Below are 23,096 nucleotides of genomic sequence, written 5' to 3'. Positions count from 1 at the left end.
TGTAGGGGGTGGTGTGGGGTGTGTGTGTGTGTGTGTGTGTGTGGGGGGGGGTGATGTGGGGTGCATTGTGTGTGTGTGTGTATTGAGTAATGGGGGGTGCATTGTATTTGTGTGTGTGTGTCTGTGTCAGAGCTGTGTGTGTAAGAAGCAGTACTGTGTGTGTGTATATATGAATTAGAGCAGTCTGTGCTGCCCCCCCCAGAACTATATGGGTCCCCCAGAGCGCTATGTCACCCATGCCAGTAATGAGTACACCACCAGAGCGGTTTTCCTCTCCAGTAACGTCTATGCCCCCTGCCCTTCTTGTAATGTATATATTGTAGTCTGCAGCCCCTCCTCTGATGTATATACAGCAGTGCTGTCAGTGTGCAGTCATGTCTGTTAGTGACAGCCACATGTCCTGAAGGAGCTGGACGGAAACAAGCGGGAGAGGTGAGTGATGCTGCTGGCGACTTCCCCATATTAATACCTGTAAGGGCTCATGCGCACGTAACTGCTGAATATTCTGCAGCGATTTGACAGCACATGTGCGCTTCAAATCGCTGCAGAAACACTGCATAATGGATGCCGTTTTTCTGTACAGAAAAAGCCGATTTCATGCGATATATCTGCTGCCCCTACCATAGACAGAGTGGGAGCTGCATCCATAGCGCACGGATTAATTGACATGCTCATTTTATGAACGCACAGATTTGGGTCAACATTTTAGCACCCAAATCGCTGCATTCATAAAAGCAACGTGCGCACGTATCATGCACAATCTACATAGATTGTGCAGGGAATGCAGGACGCATGCATTTACACTGCAGTGCTATACGCAGCGTAAATGCATGGAATTACGCAACGTGCGCACGAGCCCTAATGCGTCTGTGTCTGCATGTATGTCAGTGTATATGACTGTGCATATATTTGTCTGTTTATATGTATTTTTCTGAATTTGTCTTCAAATATGTATCTGTACGTATGCCTGTATGTGTATGTGCGTGTCTGTGTGTGGATGGGGTCCACTGAGACTCTTTCACCCGGAGGCCACAAAAACCTGGAGCCGGCCCTGGCTGCCTTAACATTGGGATCAATAAAAAATATGTGAGTAAAGTGGGCTTTACACACTACAATATATCTAACAATGTGTCGGCGGGGTCACGTCGTAAGTGACGCACTTTCAGCATCGTTAGTGATATTGTAGTGTGTGACAGCTATGTGTGACCCTGATTGTGCGTTAAAACGTTGATGGCATACACGTCGTTTATTTTCTAAAACTTGAACGTCCGGTTGTTCAATGTTCCCGAGGCAGCACACATCGCTATGTGTGACACCCCGGGAACGATGAACACAGCTTACCTGCGTCCCGCCGGCTATGCAGTAGGAAGGAGGTGGGCGGGATGTTTACGTCCCGCTCATCTCCGCCCCTCCGCTTCTATTGGCCGGCCGCTGTTTGACGTCGCTGTGACGCCGAACGTCCCTCCCCCTCCAGGAAGTGGATGTTCGTCGCCCACAGCGAGGTCGTTTGGAGGGTAAGTAAGTGTGACGGGGGTCAATCGTTTGTGCTACACGGGCAACATATTGCCCGTTCCGCACATACGATGGGGGCGTGTGCGATCGCATACGAGATCGCATATGTAATTGAAACGTGTAAAGCAGCCTTAACTCTACTTTCTGTGTATAAGTGACAGCTGTGAGTTATCCTGGACTGTGTGTGTATTGTAGTACTGTAAATCTGAATGTAGCACAACAGGATAAGCTAAATGTTCATTGGATTTATATCTAAATGCTACAGTTATCGCACTCTACTGTTATGGCTAAAAATGTTAACGTTATGGGGCCCCCACCAGATTTTCTGCCCAGGGGCCCCCACCAACTTTAATCTGGTCCTGTTTGTAGGAAAGATCACTGTAGGCATCAAGTCCTTCTCGTCCCCGGTCACGCTGACCATCCAAGTGACAGTGCAGGAGTACTTGTTCACTGTGGAGGCATGTTTGGATTCTGGCTCAGCAGGCAATTTTATTCAACAGGCCACGGTGGACAGATATCACATACCGGTCACGCCACTCTCGGATCCCCTGGTAATCACTTCCGTGGACGGGAATCCCCTCTCCGAGTCTGTGTTCTTCATCATGACTCCCGTGGATCTCCGTATGGGCGCATGGCACACGTAACAGATTGCCTTCTACGTGCTGCCGAAGTTGTCTCACCCTATTCTGTTGGGCCTACCCTGGCTGCAAGTACATGAACCCGTCATCAGTTGGCGTTCTGGGGAGATCATCAAATGGGGCCAGGTCTGCAGTGAGCCTTGTCTACAGCCAGTTAGTCCATTCCATCTGCCTCCGTCGCCGGACTCCCTGTCCCACTCCTTTGTACCTACAGAGCAAGTGGAAGAGAAGGACCAGCCCATCGTCTGTCCTCGTAAGGTCATATCTGTGTCTCCGGTCACTTTGTCACGATTTTCCCCGGGGAAGACCTTTGTTGCGGCGAATGACAGATGGAGAGTTCTTCTTTGGGGCCATTCCTCGAAGGAGCCTGGACATGCGGGTCAGAAGAAAACTCTGTGCCTGATCGCTCGTCACTATTGGTGGCCATCTCTCCGTAAGAACGTCTTCTCTTTTGTGTCAGCATGTCCATCCTGTACCCACAACAAGAAACCCCGGCAGCTACCCTCTGGTTCTGGTGTCCCTGCTGCCGATGCACCCTCCACAGGTTTCTCCAACATACGGAGTGCCGTCGAGATATCCTTGGAACGTGCCTCTCTTCGAATGAAAAAACATGCCGACAAACGACGCCTTGATCCTCCTTGTTTCTCCCCGGGGGATGAGGTGTGGCTGTCCTCCCAAGCCGTTCGGCTGAAGATACCATCGTACAAGTTGGGCAACCGGTATATCGGTCCCTTCCCGGTTCTCAAACGCATCGACGAAGTCTCATACACACTGCGTCTCCCGAACGTCTTCCATGTATCCCTGCTCAAACAGATCGTCCTCTCGCCCTGCTTCCCTGATACCGGTAGTTCTCCTCATCCTCCTCTTGTTCGTGTTGATAATGTGTGTGAGGTAAAAGACATCTTTGCCATGAAGAGGGTGAGAGGTAGGTCGTATTTTCTCATTGATTGGGAGGGCTTTGGTCCTGAATTTCGATCCTGGGTGCTTCGGGAGGACATTGCTGCTCCTCTGCTGCGCCGGTTCCTGACCAGGTTGTGGGGAGGGGGGCGTGAGGGGGGGTACTGTCACGCTCCTGGTGTCCCAGCACCGATCCGTACCGACTGATCCAGTCTCTGTGTCCCGGCACCGCTCTGTACCCACTGATCCGGTCCACGTGCTCACCGATCGCAGCCACTGCTCCGGCTCCTGCTCCCCTGCGTCCCCCGTGCTCCCTACTTGGCCTCTTGTGCTTGCCTCTGGCTACCGGGCTTCACACATGCGCGTTAGGGCACGGGCACGCTCAGTCACCTTGTCTTATAGGGCCAGCATCCCTGGAACAGGATGTGGCTGATTGCAGGTGCACGGTATAAAAGACTTCCTGTTACTTTCGGGCGGTGCTTGTTCAACAAGTTCTCTCAGCTAGTATCTTGTGATAGTGTTCAAGGCCTTTGTTTTTGGTCATTAAACCTGTCTCTGTCCTCAGAACCTGACGCCCAGTTTGCCTCAGCTGGTTCGGCTCCCTGGAGATTCCCCGGTGTCCGTTTGCAGTGGATCTCTCCATCGTCCCCCTGTTTCACTTTGCCACCGGTGCTGGATTCCATCTGAAGTCTCCAGTCTGCGCGCGTCACTGATCCTAGACTCCGCCTGCGGTCCTCACCTGGCTCCGGTCATCCGTTCTGCTTCCCTCCAGCCCGAAGTCAGCTTGGGGCTGGTCTCAGTATTCCCTCCAGACTTTCCAAGGACGCCCCCAGTACCCCGCCTGTGTTCTGGCCACACAGCATCTAGGCCCTCTGGGGTGGCCGCCAGACAGTTCCTGTATAGGGGTTCGCTCCTGGTGGCCTCCCTGGGGGAGCCCAGTGCACGGCCCAGTGGGTCCACTCCTGGACTGATACGTAACACAGGTCTACAATTTTGTCCCTGGTGTCCTTAGACAGCTCTTTGGTCTTGGCCATGGTGGAGAAATTGGAGTAAGATTTAAGGGCCATTTACATGCTTCTACATCGCTAACGATTTATCGTCGTGGTCACAGTGTTTGTGATGCACATCCGGCGTCGTTAGCGACATCACAAAGGCTGTTTTTTGTATTACAGAGCTCAAAACATGTTCCATTGACTCCACAGTGAACTTACAGTTTTCTACATATATTTTCCACACACTAAGAGGCTTTTTTTAAAGGGAACCTGTCATCAGAAATTTAGCTATAAAGCAAAAAGTTTCCCCCTCTGCAGCTCCTGGGCTGCATTCTAGGAAGCTTCCTATAGTTTTTGTGGCCCCTTTTATTCCAAAATAAATACTTTACAAACTTGTATCTTTTCGTATGCAAATTTCTTATATCTTCCATGGGGGCGGGCTGCCTGATGTACGTTGCTGTCCTCCTGCCGATTTACGCCGCCCCCGAACGCTGAATTTCAAACCTCAGGACGCCGCCCCTGGGCGCCCGTGGTCCCGCACATGCGCTGTGCTACTGTAGCGGTGCCGTGCACTGTGTGGACGTGTGACCGCTAGTGACACTTTGCGCGGGCACGAGGTTATGGGCGGCGCTGTGAGTGTCATCAGCAAGTGCCGCCCATAACCTCGTGACCACACTTTCCCCTCTTCCTCCAGCGTTCTGCGTAAGCGCTCGCTGGCCAGATGACCGGACGTCACCTCCTTCCCATCCTGCTCAGCAGCAGGAAATAGATGGGAGGAGCGGACAGAGCAGTCGGTGCCCGCGCAAAAGCGTCACCAGCGGTCACACGTGCACGCAGTGCACGGCACCGCTACAGTAGCACAGCGCATGCGTGGGACCACGGGCGTCCTGAGGTTTGAAATTCAGCATTCGGGGGCGGCGTAAATCGGCAGGAAGACAGCAACGTACATCAGGCAGCCCGCCCCCATGGAAGATTTAAGAAATTTGCATACGAAAAGGTACAAGTTTGTAAAGTATTTATTTTGGAATAAAAGGGGCCACAAAAACTATAGGAAGCTTCCTAGAATGCAGCCCAGGAGCTGAAGAGGGGGGAACTTTTAGGTTTATAACTACATTTCTGATGACAGGTTCACTTTAAATAATGAAATTATAACAAATGTGAATCAAGTTGTTTGGTTTAAAGCTGGCAAATTCATTTTTCAAAGGATCGGCTCATCTATAGTTTACAGTGACAAAATAAGTAGGTCAAGTAGACAGGTAACATGTTTTAATATATATATATATATATATATATATCAGGTAAGCTTATGTGTTCTCACGAACGGATTTCCATAACAAAAAAGATACTATCATTTGAAGACTAGTTGAAAGTTAAGAAAGTTCTGAGTTGGATATCTCAAATACCAAACTAGTATAACAATTAAATTTATTGCATTTAACAAATAACAAAACACAATTGATAAACATAGTTATCCCAAGTCTTAAGAGGGAAAGTCAGAAGGAAAGAAAAAAAAAAGGACGGATGATATACATTTTTATTGGGGTGTAAATTCCAGTTGGTTATCTAGATGTGGAAAGGGAAGAAGGGGGGGAAAAAAGGGAAATGCAGGAAAGGGGAAAGGAGTAATACCTAATAAAATGATAAAATGGGAAATAAAGATTATAAAAAGAACAAATGTACTTAGCTTCAGTGATTATAAGATGCTGAGCAAACTACAAATTGGCACTGGTACTTAAGAAATAGGAATAGAGATAAATGAATATATAACAAATTTATTAGTGAACAGAAGGAAGCCGCAGGTAGTATGCAGGATCCGCATATGCATTTTAAGTTTTATGATTATAAGATGAATATGTAGTGCCCCTGAGCCATCAGGAGCTACAAGGAACTGTATCCTGTCAAAGATGCAGGGCCTACCCCCAGCAACACAGAAGACCAATGCCAGTAACACCAAAATATTCATACAATCCCTGTCCCCCCCCCCCCAAAAAAAAAACTGGTGACGGGCTAGGGTTGGAACCAATGGATGGAGCAATGGAACTTAGGGGTGGAACCGATCCAGTTCACTAGACGACAACAAGGGAGGAGGGGCCAGACAGTCAGTAAGTGGAAGTGAAAGGAGACAGACATAACGGTACTGATGGGAGAGTGTAGCAGTGACCTGTCAGGCTCAGGCGTGTGGTTGCCGAAGGAGTATTCTAGGAACCATAGTACAGGCTGGGTGCAGAGCCTTAGGTCAGGCAAACGCTCCAGGTAGACCTGATAAAATCTGCATGGTGAGGGGACGATCCAGGACCTCACAGACCTAAAAGTTCAGGGCACAGCAGTGACTGGAGAACTGGGGACCGGGAACAGAGAACCGACCCAACAGGGTTCAAACTGCCTGCCGTACGGACTAAGACTGAAAGACAACTAGTAGGGGACCTCCAGATGCTCCAAGCCACAGGGACCCACCAACCAGAGACAGGTGCAGGGGATGAAAGCCACCAGGTCACCACACCGGCACTGGAACTAAGGGGACCAGTGGTGAGGACCAGCCTCCATTGGGTTGCAAGCAATAACAATGCTGTGAGGAAAGAACCAGTTACACTGCAATCCTTTGTGTGGCCTAGCTTCTTTACGCACCCAGTATTATCACAGACGTAAACAACTAGCACCATTACCTATCCCCTGGGGCCTGACCCTACTTGCAGAGGGCCCAACATCCAGGCTGCCGTTAACATCAGCCCCAGAAGTGAGAAACTGGGCAGCGGCGGCCCCATCTAAATAGCCACAACCTGACTGTATGCCCAGGAATCTGAGGTGGTGCAATGGGCAGAGGTAGGCGCATCACTGCCGATGATGACGCTGAATAGTGTGCATTGAATAGCATGTGGCATACTAACATGCAAACAGGGCGAAATGAGCGCAGGAGCGAACGCCCTTGCAACTAGTCACTGGCCTCATTAGCATGATATAAAGGATCTTTAGAAATACTTTTTCTAAAGATCCCTTTATCTATGCTACTATAGGCTGGGACAGTTAGGCAGTGATTAGCAATATGCACCCAAAACTGCCTGTGCTGGGTGCATATTGCACCTTACAGGTTCCCTTTAAGGGGCAAAATTAGCAAATAAACAATGGGAGAGACCATAAAACCATAAATTTAGGTCAAAGAAGTAAAAAATTTGTTATTCCAAAGAGACCAATTGTTGTCATGTTTTAAAGTATTATCTTTTTAAGAGCATAATTATGCTCGTAAATGTTATGCGTTACTAATGTTTCAATGATGTTTTCAATTGTAGGGGTATCTTTGTGTTTCCAAAATGTAGCTATCACGTAATTAGTGGTGGTTAGAATATGAGAAACAATATACTGATGTTCTTTAAAAAGTTTTTCTATACCCCAAGAGAGTATGGCTAAGTGTGAGGTAAGTGGGATATGGTTTCTGGTAACATTTTGAAAAAGCAATAGAACTTTCCCTTAGAGATTTTTTTATACTACTACAGTCACTGAAAACTACATACAACAGATTCTGAGTTTTTAGAAAGTAGCTGCTCAACAATCTAATATTTAGTAACTGGGTCATAAGCTCCATATTACAAATGCTTTCTCAACAAATGAGTGGGAGCTACAATCTTGTCTTATGTAATCACTGTTCCCTCTTTGCTATTTACCTGGGATGTAATAGAGTTAAAAATTCTACACTGTAGACCTCCGTCTTTGTTACAGGACTCATTACTTTTTTCTAACAAGCCGCTAATTAGATAAGAAAAAAACAATTGTTGCTTCACACATCTCAAGCTGTCTGTTCCCCAACTCACTGCTTTTGGCTATAGTGATGACATCTCATCAGAGAGACGGGAGCTTTACAGTCAATCACAGTGTTGCCCCATTACTACCAGTAAATTTAAAGGGTAAATTCACATATGGAATCATCATTTAGACTTCTTGATCATTCGCCTTTGAAAGTATATGGTAGGAAACCCAATTTTATCATATATAGTCTATAAATTGGTGTTATGTTCACATACCTGATCCCTGGTGGTCCTGTGTGAATTATGTAATAGCATATTTGGTAATGTAATTTACAACTGTACCTCAACTAATTTATTGAAGTATACAAATACATTTTCTCTAACAAGCCTGTGTAGAAAGTTCTGAATGCTTAAGGGCTTTTTATCGATTTTTAAAAAATGGATTCTGAATTTGAAGAATAGTAAATTAGCTTTTCAGACCTAATTTCAATGCTTCATGTATATGAATGCATTAATAATATTTGAAATTTACATTTTATTTCTCAAAGGAATGTTACAAAATTAATACAGTCTAAGGCAGATCTTAACAGGAAGCTCCAGGTAAATATGGACTCAGAGGGGAAATGTCAATTCAGCAACATCTTAGGTTACTACTGTAAATGATTATTTCTTACCTGTAATTGCGAGTTGTGTAACAAAAAATGTCATACGAGACTTTCTCTTCCGTACCCTCTCTTTCCATGTTAGGTACAAAACTACTGAATTTCCAACCATGATAACAACAAACAAGATCCAAAGTGTAACCAGTTGTTCCATCTATAAAAGAAGAGAAAAAAAATAATTCAGCTAGTTTATGTATTAAAGTGTGCAAAAAATATGCAGATAGTTATCAAATTTTCATGAAAATTATTCTGACTAAATGAGCAATTTTTTTAAAATTCAAATTCACCATATTTTCCAAATATTTCCCAAAATTTGATTTGTGGTCAATTGATTTGCCTTATGAATAAAAAGTACTAGAAGTCGTCCAAATGTCCTGAAACAAATATGGCCTCCAAGAACTGTTTCCAATCCCTATGAATCTCTTTAAAGAGGACTTTTCACCATTTCTTAGATTTCAAACTGGCTATATTTTCATAAGCTGAAAAGCTAACAAAATCATAGTTTACAGTGCTGGCCAAAAGTATTGGCACCCCTGCAATTCTGTCAGATAATACTCAGTTTCTTCTTGAAAATGATTGCTCCATGTCCCTGAGATTTGAAGGGTGCCTTCTTCAAACTGCCATTTTGAGATTTCTCAACAGGTGTTCTATGGGATTCAGGTCTGGACTCATTGCTGGCCACTTTAGTAGTCTCCAGTGGTTTCTCTCAAACCATTTTATGGTGCTTTTTGAAGTGTGTTTTGGGTCATTGTCCTGCTGGAAGACCCATGACCTCTGAGGGAGACCCAGGTTTTTCACACTGGGCCGTACATTATGCTGCAAAATTTGTTGGCAGTCTTCAGACTTCTCATCTGACCAGAGAACATTCTTCCAAAACGTTTTAGGCTTTCTCAGGTACATTTTGGCAAACTCCAGCCTGGCTTTTTTATATCTCGGGGTAAGAAGTGGGGTCTTTCTGGGAATCCTACCATACAGTCCCTTTTCATTCAGACGCCGATGGATAGTATTGGTTCACACTGTTGTACCCTCGGACTGCAGGGCAGCTTGAACTTGTTTTGATGTTAGTCAAGGTTCTTTATCCACTATCCGCACAATCTTGCGTTGAAATCTCTCATCAATTTTTCTTTTCTTTCCACATCTAGGGAGGTTAGCCACAGTGCCATGGGCTTTAAACTTCTTGATGACACTGTGCACCGTAGACACAGGAACTTTCAGGTCTTTGGAGATGGACTTGTAGCCTTGAGATTGCTCATGCTTCCTCACAATTTGTATTCTCAAGTCCTCAGACAGTTCTTTGGTCTTCTTTCTTTTCTCCATGCTCAATGTGGTACACACAAGGACACAGGACAGAGGTTGAGTCAACTTTAATCCATGTCAACTGGCTGCAAGTGTGATTTAGTTATTGCCAACACCTGTTAGGTGCCACAGCTAAGTTACAGGTGCTGTTAATTACACAAATTAGAGAAGCATCACATGATTTTTCAAACAGTGCTAATACTTTTGTCCACCCCCTTTTTTATGTTTGGTGTGGAATTATATCCAATTTGGCTTTATGACAATTTCTTTTTCTTTTTTTCTTTGAAGACAAATTAAATGAAGATAATAATACCAAAGAATTTGTGATTGCAATCATTTTCAAGAAGAAACTGAGTATTATCTGACAGAATTGCAGGGGTGCCAATACTTTTGGCCAGCACTGTATATTCTTTTATTTCTACTCTTCACCTCTTATGCTAATTTCCCCTTCAATCAAGGAGCAGTTCATCTCTAGGACATTTACTTTCTCCCCTTATATGTTGTAGATTGACAGGCAAATCGATAGCCTACATATAATCCCTAGGGTCCTACATAATCACATAACAAAACAAATGTACCAAAATAAAAGTCCAATATGAATAGTTGGTGTGCACAATAGTGTGCATCAAAAAAATGTATAATTAAAGCTTCAAACAAAACATAAAGACATGTAATTAAAATTGCTGGAAAAGAGAAAACGTCACAAATAGGGTTTTATCCTAGTGGTACCAGAATAAAATGATTACAGGGTATCACTCACCTGGGGTAGTGATAAGATAGTTATAAGGGCAAAAAATCAAGAGCACAACAAGAGCTGCAGACCCTGCAGATGGATCAGTATACGGAAGGAAGAAGGAAAAGGGTTACCCGTGCTACAGTGTGGGTTAAGAAGATGATCACTCAAAGATAATATTGTGATTTATTGTTCCACATGTTTCAGAGTATTGAAACTCCTTCTTAAGGAACTAAAAGCACTGATTCATGTAAACTGAGCCTTAAAATTGATCAAAATGTTCATGGGGCCCAAAATGCTACCAATGAAAGGGAACCTGTCAGCAGAAATTTCGCCCAAAACCTAAAATATTCCCCCTTTGCAGCTCCTGGGCTGCATTCTAGAAAGGTCCCTGTTATTATTGTGCCCCATGTGAGACCAAAATAAAGACTTTATAAAGTGGTACCTTTTTGTATTCAGATACTGTAAATGTGACACGGGGGCAGGCTTTCTGGCGTCCGTTATTCTGCCTCCTGGTCCTGTATGCCGCCCCCCATCGCTCCTTTTCATAGCTGATGCACCGCCCACTGCTCCAGCCATCCACGCGCATGCCCAGTGCCAGTCTCACGGGACTGAGCAGTGTGACCGCTGGTGACGTGTGCGCAGGCAAGTGATTATGGGCGGGGCTGTGATTGTTATCAGCAAGTACCCGCCCATAATCTCATGAGCACGCAAACCTCACCAGCGGTCACACTGTGATCAGGGTAGATGCTAGGCTGTATGGGCTGCTTCCAGGGATGACAGGGGCGTGCTCAAAATACTATCACATGACAAAAGGGACGTCATCCCTGGAAGCAGCCCATACAGTCTAGCATCTACCCTGATCACAGTGTGACCGCTGGTGAGGTTTGCATATTTGCAGTTTTCTGCCTGCAACATCAACTGTCTTTTTGTTTCTAGAAATCATCTATGGAGTCAAAATTTTCTCTACACATATATAAATTCCCAGAGGAGTGTAATTTCCAAAAATAGGGTAGTCTGAGAGAGTGTTCTGCAGTTCTGAAAATTAGGGGTTCTTCATATGGAGTCTGCAAACTAAAAAAATTGAAATGTTAAAGTCAAATAACTCTTTTCCCTCCTGAGCCCTTACATGTAACCTAACAGTGCAGCACAGCCAAATATATGGTATTACATCGTTCAGGAGAAATTGTATAACAATGAGGTCAGTTTTGCATATTTTCCCTTATGAAATGGTTAAACGTGCAGTTAAATACACATTTTAGTGCAAAAATGTAATTATTTTTGCTTAACTGTGCAATATTATAAAATTGTGTTAAACACATGTGGTGTCAATCTTCTCTGTGCATCACTAGATTCCTTCACAGTAACTAAATAGGTCTTGGCACTTTTCAGTGCCTGCTGCAGAATACACAGCGAATCACATTTCTAGGTATTGCTACTTATTACTGCCTGATCCTAATTACCCAGTGAGCGACATTTCTAGGTATTGTTACTTAGTAGTGCCTACTCTAAATTTGCTGGGGAACTAGCTAAATAGGTCTTGACACTTTTCAGTGCCTGCTCCAAATAAAGCAGTGAACCACATTTCTAGGTACTGGTACTTTTTAGTGCCTTCACAATATTGCCATCTCAGGCAAGAAATAAAGAATGAATCTTTTGTGTCAGATATCTGCCAGGTGTGGGCATAGGGTTGCAAAACATCTGTTTCAAAGAGAAGGGTACATCAACCATGGATGGCAAATCTAGATGAGATTGTGGTGGAAGGGTGAATAGGCAGGGTGTTTTGAGGCGTGTATGTGGGATGATATAATGTTAGTCACAGCTCTACTGAGCAAACACTGGCTCATCCAATCCCAAGAGAAATAAGAACAACTTCCATTACTGGACAGCCTACTCCACTAGATTTCTTTGCCAGCTGCACATCACTTCAACTTCAAAATATGGCTGATAAATAGAGTGTGCTAAAGTGGATGGCAAGCACTGCATCAAGTGGCCTCTCCTCATCTTCTTGTACCTCAACATCTCACACTTCATTCCTCAGAGGTGCCACCTTTAATTACCCTTGTTTCCTCTCACATCACAGATCTCCAACCAGCAGACTGACAGTGGGGAACCATACATGGTACTCCAAAGATTTCCAGACTCAAGAGGAGGAAAGCATCTGCACCAATTCCCAAAATCTTTTTCAGTTGGACACTTCTCTAATAAAGCTGTGTCTGTGCTTCATCATCATCATGTCACAGACAACATTACCTTTTCTTTGAAAAATTCTGTGTCTCCCAGGGTGCATTTTACCACTGACACCTGGTCGAGTAAGCATGGTCAGGGACATTACATTTCACTGACTGGGCACTAGGTTACTCTGGTGGCTGAAGGGGCAGGCGGGGAATGGGCTGCATTGCAAGTCTTGAAATCCCAAAGACTTGTGGGAAAAACCTCTGGATCTACTGCTTCCCCCACTGATTCTGCTCCTCCACCTCCTCTAGGGCCTCCACTTACACCCTAAACTCTCCCTTCATGTAATACGCGTTTCAAGAGTGCCGAAAGAATTTCCCCAACCTCTGTATAGCTCAGCTTGGGCTAAACGTAATCAGGAAGTGCTGACATTAGAATGCATTGGAGATCGCAGTCACACAGCTGCAGATTTATGGACCGCTATGCAGTCCGAGTATGATCAATTGTTGTCTCCAATGAACCTGGATCAAGGGAAGGCCATGTGCAATAATGGTGCAAACCTATTAGTGGACCTGTGCCTGGGCGACATTACACATGTGCCTTGCATGCCTCACGTCTTCCATCTGATTGTACAGCAATTTCTAGCCCACTATTCCAGTCTGGATGGGCTGCTGCAGAAGGCACGATCGGTGTGTGCGCACTTCCACCATTCGCATCCCGCGGCTGATTGACTTCCAATGCTACAAAGGTCTTTCGGCCTACTGGTTAACCACTTGATCTGTGATGTGCTAATATGGTGGAATTCCACTCTCCACATGTTACAGCGACTGTGGAAGTGGCACACCATGGTGAACATGAGGCATAGCCTGGGAAAACGCAGTATGGATGTGGAGCAAATCACTATTGCAAAGTGGGCACAGATAAAGCACCTCTGAACTCTCCTGATGATTTTCGAAATGGCTACAAAGATGGTTACAGCTGACAATGCCATCATCAGTATTCATCACTATTCCACTCATCTATATGTTGGAACACACTTTGAATAGTCTGTGTGAGGAGGTGAGTGTGATACAATTTCCTGTAAGGTCCAGACAGTCATTGCACAGGCGATGTGTCACGGGAGAGTGGAGTGCATCAATCAAGGCAGACTCTTGTTCGTAGTCAAACTGTATATAGTCAAACTGTGCACCACAGTTCAAGAATTCCAACCACAGGATCTTCGTGTTGTCAATGCAGAAGCATTAGCAGTAGTTTAAGTGGCAGAAGAAAGTTTTGTGAGGTTTGCAATACATGTTTTAGACCATCACATATATGTGCACATTACATGCACAGTAGAAATCTGAAACAAAGTGAATGACTGGAGAAGGTGGTGCAGGAGTATCTAGAGCTCAGTATCAATGCTATAAGCCGGAGATTGGATCCTTTAGCATTTTGGTCTTCAAAGAGTGTCCTGAGCTCGCCAGTCACGCCAAGGAAGGTTTTGCATGTCCAGTAGCCAGTCTTCTCTTAGAACATATCTTCAGTGATGCTGGTGGTGTATTTATGAACAAGTCCAACCGGCTGTCCCCTGAAATTGTAGACTGACTAACATTCCTAAACATGAACAAGTACTGGATGTCCAATAACTTTGCTTCCGTAGTCCCAGACTGTACAAACAAGGTTATGGTGTAGTCAAAGGGGTCTTGGAGCACCACCTTTATGCCTGTCTGTTATCTTGTTGCCTTTAGTGAAGGTAGACATGCTGGTTCTAGTCCCATGCATCCATGTTGCGGCGTTCGGCTATTTATAGTCTGTGCCACTTGTTGCCATTTTTCCTGTTGTTTGACCTTATTTTTTTGACATGTGGAGACTCCAAGTAGGGTCTACAAATTATCTTTTGTCTGTAGTGCCAAGGGTTTGGGAGCAAGAGGCCTATGACTGTCTGTCATTTTATTGTATCTAGTGAAGGTAGAAATGTTGGTTCAGGTCTAGTTATAGGGCCAGTCTCACACATCCATGTTGCGGCATTTGACAATTTGTGGTCTGTGTCAATTGTTGCCACTTTTCCAATTGTCTGGCCTTAATTTTTGGAAATGTAGAGACTCCAAGTAGGGTCTCCAAATTATCTTTTGTCTGTAGCTCCAGGGTTCTAGGAGCAAGAGGCCTATGCCTGTCTGTCATCTTCCTGTTTCTGGTGAAGGTAGAAATGTTGTTTCAAGCTTTGTTACAGAGCCAGTCCCATGCATCTATGTTGCGGCGTTTGACTATTTGTAATCTCTGCTAATTGTTCCAATTTTTCCTGTTGTCTTACCTTAAGTTTTGGAAATGTGCAGACTCCAAGTAGGATCTCCAAATTGTCTTTTGTCTGTATTGCCAGGGTTCTGGGACAGGAGGCCTACGCCTGTCTTTCTTCTTGCTGTCTCTGTTAAAGGTAAAAATGTTGGTTCAGGCCTTGTTACAGGGCTTGTTCGTCTGTGCCAATTGTTGCAACTTTTCCTGTTATCTGACCTTTATTTTTGGAAATGTGAAGACTCCAAGAAGGGTCTATAAAATTGTCTTTTGTCTGTAGTGCCAGGTTTCTGGGAACAAGAGGCATACGCCTGTCTGTCATCTTGCTGTCTCTTGTGGAAGTAGAAATGCTGGTTCATGCCTTCTAACAGGGTCAGTCCCACGCATCTATGTTGTGGTGTTCGACTATTTGTATTCTGTGCTAATTGTTGCCACTTTTCCTGTTGTCTGACCTTAATTTTTGGAAATGTGGAGACTCCAACAAGGGTCTCTAAATTGTCTGTTATCTAAAGTGCTAGGATTCTAGGAGCAAGAGGACTCCGTCTGTCTGTCATCTTGCTTTGCCTGGTGAAGGTAGAAATGCTGGTTCAGGCCTTGATACAGGGCTGATCCCACACATCCATGTTGTGGCTTTGGGCTATTTATAGCCTGTGCCAATTGTTGTCACTATTCCTGCTGTGTGACCTTAATTTTTTGAAATGTGGAGACTCCAATTAAGGTCTTCAAGTTTACTTTTGTATGTAGTGCCAGGGGTCTGGGAGCAAGAGGCCTATGCCTGTCTGTCATCTTGCTGTCTCTGTTGAAGGTAGAAATGTTGCTTCAGGCCTTGTTACAGGGCCAGTCCCACGCATCCATGTTACGGCATTCGACTATTTGTAGTCAGTGCCAATTGTTTCCACTTTTTCTGTTGTCTGACCTTAGTTTTTGGAAATGTGGAGACTCCAAGTAGGGTATCCAAATTGTCTTTTGTCTGTGGTACCAAGGTTTTTGGAACTTGAGTAATTCACTGGCTAAAGTGGACTTATTAAGACTTAACTTTTATTCACTTATTTTTAATAAAATTTGTGCACGATTGACCACGACTAATTCAATAGTCTATCCGAGCATATATGACATTCTAGTTAAGATATTTAATCTCTGTAAGAAAATTAACTATTGGTTAAATCCCTCTGTTAATTCTCTCCTTTTGTTTTCAGTGGTAGGTTCTTAGAACATTCCACTTGTCCCTTATGCTTTTCATTTTTCTTTAACACTCAATTATAGTTACATAGTTACATAGTTACTAAGGTTGAAAAAAGACCTAGGTCCATCTAGTTCAACCTTCCTCCACCAGTTCTACACCTGGTCACCAAGTCATTTATAACCAACAATGTTGTGTGTACTGAGGAAATCATCCAGCCCTTTTTTGAAAGCTGTTATAGTATCTGCCATTACTACCTCTTGTGGTAGGGCATTCCACAGTCTGACTGCTCTAACTGTAAAGAACCCTTTCCTATTTAGCTGTCGCAATCGCTTTTCTTCCACTCGCAGTGAATGCCCCCTGGTCCTTAGTATTGTCTTCGGAAGAAATAAGTCATGTGCCAGTCCTGGCAGTATATACAACTACATATTTATCTGTCGAAATAGAGACTAAAGGGGGCTTTACACGCAACGACATCGCTAACGAGATGTTGTTAGGGTCACGAAATTCGTGACGCACATCCGGCTTCGTTAGCGACGTTGCTGCGTGTGACACGTATGAGTGACCGCTAACGATCAAAAATACCTAATCGTTGATTGTTGACACGTCGTTCAAATCCCAAATATCGTTGATAGTGCTGGACGCAGGTTATTCGCCGTTCCTGAGGCAGCACACATCGCTACCTGTGACACCCCAGGAATGACGAACAACACCGTACCTGCGTCCTCCGGCAATGAGGTGGGCGTTACTTTCCTGCGGCTGCTCTCCGCCCTTCTGCTGCAATTGGACGCCTGCCGTGTGATGTCGCTGTGATGCCACACGAACCGCCCCCTTAGAAAAGAGGCAGTTCGCTGACCACAGCGACGTCGTTAGACAGGTAAGTATGTGTGATGGGTACTAGCGATATTGTGCGCCATAAGCAGAGATTTGCCCGTGACGCACAAACGATAGGGGCGGGTGCTTTCACGAGCGACATCGCTAGCGATGTCGCTGCGTGTAAAGCAGCCTTTAAGTCATCAAGTCTCATTTGAGGTAAATTCGGTTATTATTACACTCTATGACAGCAATTCCTCTTTATCCATAGAGGTTAACAGGATTACTATTGCTTTAAAGTCCAAACAAATTTTCTAGTGCTTGAACAGTCCTACTTATACAATTAGACAATTAGTTGACCACTATGACCATTAATTTCTAGTCAAAATTGCAACTCTTGCACCAGTGCACATACACAACCTGATGTTATGCGGGCTTCACACGAGACGATCTATTGTGCGATCGCACGAGCGATCGCACCCGCCCCCGTTGTTTGTGCGTCACGGGAAATTAGTTGCCCGTGGTGCAAAAAGTCATTAAACCCCGTCACACGCACTTACCTGCTGAGCCACGTCGCTGTGGGCGGCAAACATCCACTTCCTGAAGGGGGTGGGACGTTCGGCGTCACAGTGTCGTCACACAGCGGCTGGCCAATAGAAGCGGAGATGAGTGGGGCGTAAATATCCCACCCACCTCCTTCCTTCTGCATAGCTGATGGGATGAAGGTAAGCTGTGTTCATCGTTCCGGGGTGTAACACGGAGCGATGTGTGCTACACCGGGTATGATGATCAAAGAGCGCAAAGAAGAATAAACGATTTTTTAAAAATGAGCGACTTGTCAAAGATACACGATTTGTAACCGATTTGCGAACGTTCAGAGACGCTCGGAGGTGCCACATGCAACGACGTCGCAAACGATGCTGGATGTGCGTCACGAAAACCGTGACCCCGACGACATATCGCACGATAGATTGTCTTATGTGATGCCCGCATTACTCTATATATACCAGATAAGGCTTTATAAATACACACTAATTCTGCTTCTTTTTCAGCAGCACTGTACTCAGCAGCACTATTTCCTTACATATAGCCTCATACATACACAGATGCAGTTTTTACACGTCACGTTTCACCCTCGTATTCGGGGGACACATCTGGAGGCCAATTTCTGCAAATTACTATATCTTATGTGGAGACCTGTTATGTGTTGTCATGTTGCTTATGTGCTGTATTCGCTTGGCATAGTTAATCGCGCGTGAACAGCCAACTTAAATCATTTACTGCCTGCCCACTTCCGTGACGCACGTCCCTGATCAACCAATCATGCGGTCTGGTATATCTTGCCAACCGCGTGTGGTCGCATTATCAGGGAAACTCGCCATGTAATCGAATAAGGGCCGTTCCGCATTGTTATGACACAGAGAGACGCTTGCGGCGATGCAGATAAGTCATTGTTAATCACAGACCGATTCAATGGAGCCAAACCACCATTATTCCATTCCTATGGTTAACACCAGAGATATTTACACAAACAAAATTACTTTGTCCAGCTCACCTGCTTCTTGCCGGAGACCGCTTATCCAGGACCGTGCACGGAAAGGAAGGTAGCAGAACTCATTTCATGGTTAGAAAAAAATTCCAGCAAACAAGTCCATGGAAAAATCTTCATTAAAAATTCATTTTTTATTTGTCAATACTTATAAAACAGTCCATGTTATCACATCTACCCCACTGAGGGCAGATGTGATAACATGGACTGTTTTATAAGTATTGACAAATAAAAAATGAATTTTTAATGAAGATTTTTCCATGGACTTGTTTGCTGGAATTTTTTTCTAACCAGAGATATTTACAGTATGTTCCCAAATACTCTTCAGAGCATCACTCTGATAAGCGAGATATAAATTAAATGGAATTTCTTTTCATAATATAATATTCATCTCCACGTTTTGTCTGTTAATAGATAGGATGTTATCTTAGAGACACATCCTCTCATTTTGATAAGTTTATTTATGCCAAAGAGGCACAATATGCTACATAGTTGGCAATCATTATTCTTTTCATAATTATTAGATACAGTCAAAGCATTATTTTGCCTCTATTTCCTAGCTAGTGAGGGAGGTGACTGGCAGAGAGTTATTTCTTTTATTACCATTCGGGATCAAAGTTATTAACCTTTAAATCTATTGTGTTTCTTTTTTTATAACTTTCTTGTCCAAATCTCCCCTCCTTGGGGAGTTTCTTATTTTTCCTATAAACTGAAAGGATATAGATTTCAAATCTCCCTAATGCATCTGCCACAGATGTCTCGAAATAGGAATGTCATCATTTCTCCTAATATCCCCTATGTGTTCTAAAATCCTCTGTTAAATGGACGGATAGTTTTGCCTACGTACCTTTTTGGGCATGTGTATTTCTCCAAGTGTACTATTCCTGCTTTATTGCAATTTATAAATTCACGGTTAAAATACCTTACCCCCATCATTTCACTCACAAAGTTATCACTTGATCAATTCACATGCCTTACAGGAACAATATCTATACGTCCCCAAAATCTTACTCTTGTTAAGTTATGTGACTTCATCCATCCATCGGCCACACCAGAAATCTATGGTCCAAAAGGTCCCTCAGGTTTCGGCCTCTCCTATATGTGATAGCTGCATTTGGTAAGATTAAACCTTCTAAGTCTGGATCCAATTTAAGAATCTCTGAATAGGACTGTAAAACCCTTGATATCTCCCACCACTGGTTATCAAATGTGCCAATAAAATGTATCTCCCTAACATTTTCTTCCTTCTTTTTAAGTATCAATAAGGTGGAGCGATTCTCGGCTTTGTCATGATGGTGTGCTTCATAGATGATTCTAACCGGATATCTACATTTGGTAAATCTATCCTGTTATCATACTCTACAATTGAGGAACAGGTCTGTCTTAATCTAAGAAACTGTCCTTTTGGAAATCTTCTTTTCAATGATGCAGACTGGTGGCTATTCCACTGCAGTATGTTGTTGGTTGAGGTGGGCCTTCTAAAAATAGTCATCTCTAGGTTACCCATTGGACCCAGCCTAATGGATAAATGCAGGATTGATATCTCCTTTCTACTTGCTTCTGGTGTCCCTCTCAGGCCAATATCATTCCTATTCAAAGACAAAAGAAAGGCCTCACATTGTCCAATTGTCCCTGTCCAAATGATCATTACATCATTGATGTAACGTAGCCATATTGATATATGTATATGCATGTTGTCCATTCTGTGTCCTGATCACTGAACACTATGGTTTCCTTCCACCGTATCTGGAAAAAATGTACATATTTGGGAGCACAACGGTTCTCCATTGCGGTGCCCCTAAGCTAGTGGTAGAAATGGCCATCAAATAGGAAATAGATCAGTGTCAAAAAGAACCACAGGCGGTCCATCACTAAGATGTGTCTTCTTAGATGAATATTAGGTGAAAGAATTGCATCTGTTTATATATGAGGCTATATGTAAGCAAATAGGACTGCTGAGCACAGTGTTGCTGAAAAAGAAGCAGGAATAGTGTGTCTGGTATATAGATAGTAGGTGCCCCTGAGGCTTCAGTCGTCACAGGGTTTTGCATGTCACCTGAGGTGCGAAACTCAACCCGGGTAAGGAGGAGGTCGGTGCCGGTTCACAACATCCATCACTACACATAAAACAGTTGCCCATTCACCGGGACGGGGTTAGGGTAGGGTCATTTAGGATAGTCAACATATTGTATGGTGCCTCCTACCCACTAAATCTGGGGCTCGAGTGGGCGGGGCAACTGATCCGGGGAGCAGAAGCCACACACACACACTTATTCAGTCTTGTCATGACCGGGAACAAAGTGAGACGGAGGGCAACATGGTCACTGAGGCGAGAGCTGATAGCTCCCACTGGACCGGCATAAATTCCAGGGTGCGGAGCCCTGGGATGGTGGGCACTTCATGGCCTGCCAGCAGAATCTGCCGGGCAGAGGATTCAAGCCTTCTGGCCTACAACAGTGCCTGGGCCAAAGCAGCATATAGAGCAAGGAGCCATGACCAAAGGGTGGCCCATCAATGGACTCGTGCTGCCTGCTAGACGGGACGGGGAACATAACTACCCCAAAAACAGACGTCGCTGTGTAACTTCAAGTCACAGGGACTCACACAACAAAATGCAGGGAGGAGGGACTCCCAAAGTATTCCTACGGTAGCAGCCCCCGAACTATCCAGGATCATCTGGAGCCCATCACAGCGGAATTTGACAGTCCAATGGCAAGAGAGAGCAACTCAGTGAGTAAACACCTTAAACTGCAACCGCTGTGCCGTCTGATCCTTTCCGTGCCCTGCGCTTCCCAAACTGGGGTGGAAAACTACTCTCGACATCCTCCCTGAAGCCTAGCTCTGCCTGTGGTGAGCTGCAACATGTGAGCTGCGTTACCATCTGCCCCAGCAGAGAGAGACTTTGCGCAGCGGTAGCTCCCATTCTAGCCACATACCACAGGTAGCGTCACGAGACAACTACCCCCATCACCACTATCCCCCATCATTTTGGTTGACACCGCAGGAACACGGAGCCGGGCCAGGCCACTGTGACAACCCAAACTCTCCCCCAAAATTGGCCTGGTGATGAGAAATTCCCCAAGACTGCGTGAGCGCGTCAACTTTGGCCTCACGAACAGGATTCCATGCCTGCAACAACAGGTACCAAAAAACCGAATATGGATACCAAGGTAGAGTATACTAACAAAAACCGAAAATTCCTTTTACCTTAAAATCACAATATTTAATGGACATATATGCCACAAACAGAGTACATACAAACAGAAATAATAAAATTGTATTAAATTATATTTGGAAAGACAGGCGAGAAAATTAATCCCTCTCTCACCCTTCCTTACATACGGAAGTCGGCGTTCTAATTAGTCATAACGCCCCCGTTCCTCGTCGACTGATGTCCTGTACTGACCCTCCACTCACTCTCAAAAAAGACAAAGAATGTGTCTAAATAGCAGTGGGTAAGGTGTAACACCAGGGAGAAAGCCCACAAGAATATAAGTACACATAAATTGTGCGGAGGAGGAGAGTGTATCCGTCACTAATCGTCTGTCATAGACTAGTAGGGATGGGCCAAACTAAGTCAGCAAGTCGACATACAGTAAAATACATTATTGACTTAAGCTGTTTTTTGTCCAGGATTTACCCTACGCGTTTCGCCCCTTAGTTAGCAAAAAAGGGGGCTCATCAGGGGTATAACAGCATGGATCCTTGAAACACACAGCTTCAAACCTAAAAAAGAGCAAAGGGTTTGTTTCACCTCAGACCAAAAGGAACACTGTTGTAATCACCACAATATGGCACAAAAATAGTGAACACTGACCATTATAAACTCGTACCAGGACCATTAGATAATAAGGTACGTCCTCCAAAGAACAATAATAATTCGCCACTTCAAGCACCTAATAATCAGACATGGAGGGGCATTTATCAATTATAGATATTAAATATAGCCCAGGCTCTAAACAGTTATGTAAGGAAAAAATATATAGAAATAAGAATAGATAAACATAGCGGTCCAATACCTGGTAGAATCGTTGCTAACCATAGAGTCTGAATGAGGTTCAGGCTAAATTGCCACTGCAGACAGTATCCATCTCTCCAGGAAATTTTTGGGCATGTGGAGTATACAACCTTAAAAAATCATCAAGTCATATTAACCAGTCATAACCATCCTCAAATGGGCACCAAAAGTTGTGCAACCCACCAGCCTACTCGTGGAAGATAGTACTCAGTGCAAGTGCCATCTCACCACCCATAGTGTGTACAACACACCAGAGAACATACATACCCAGGTTTTTCCAAAAGCCACAATATAGGCAGAGTGCTAAGAAAGCGATCAGGCCCTCTGCAATAACAATCATAAAGAGGACAACATTTGCAAAGTTCTGCCGTCCCCACATGAGCAAACATATACATAAATGGGCACAAACAACAAGACCACATTTCATAGAGAATCCAAATACCTGAATCGCATCAAAAAGACAATCCCCAGGTAACGATATGTACTCCATCTGGGTGTTCATTCACTGGCTAATGCTCCACGACCACTTTATAGTTGAATATCGCGCCAAAAAACGGAAAACAGGAAGTTTCCTGTCTAGCCGTGCAACCACCAAATGTTACCATCTTAAGCCTTAAGGTGGTTCC

General features: G+C 44.3%; 1 protein-coding gene across 1 annotated transcript in view; it reads right to left on the bottom strand.

The window, feature by feature from the left end:
• NPSR1 (neuropeptide S receptor 1) overlaps positions 1–23,096 on the bottom strand; it is a 1,037,222-nt gene that overhangs the window by 926,438 nt on the left and 87,688 nt on the right. The window contains exon 2 of the mRNA XM_075316580.1: positions 8,451–8,592. Coding sequence (XP_075172695.1) covers positions 8,451–8,592 — 142 coding nt within the window. The remainder of the gene's footprint in view (positions 1–8,450; positions 8,593–23,096) is intronic.

Source organism: Anomaloglossus baeobatrachus, chromosome 6 (assembly GCF_048569485.1).
Source record: "Anomaloglossus baeobatrachus isolate aAnoBae1 chromosome 6, aAnoBae1.hap1, whole genome shotgun sequence".
In the NCBI taxonomy this organism is placed as follows: domain Eukaryota; kingdom Metazoa; phylum Chordata; class Amphibia; order Anura; family Aromobatidae; genus Anomaloglossus; species Anomaloglossus baeobatrachus.
The sequence above is the reverse complement of the archived record's forward strand: the minus strand, read 5'-3'. Positions and strand labels throughout refer to the sequence as shown.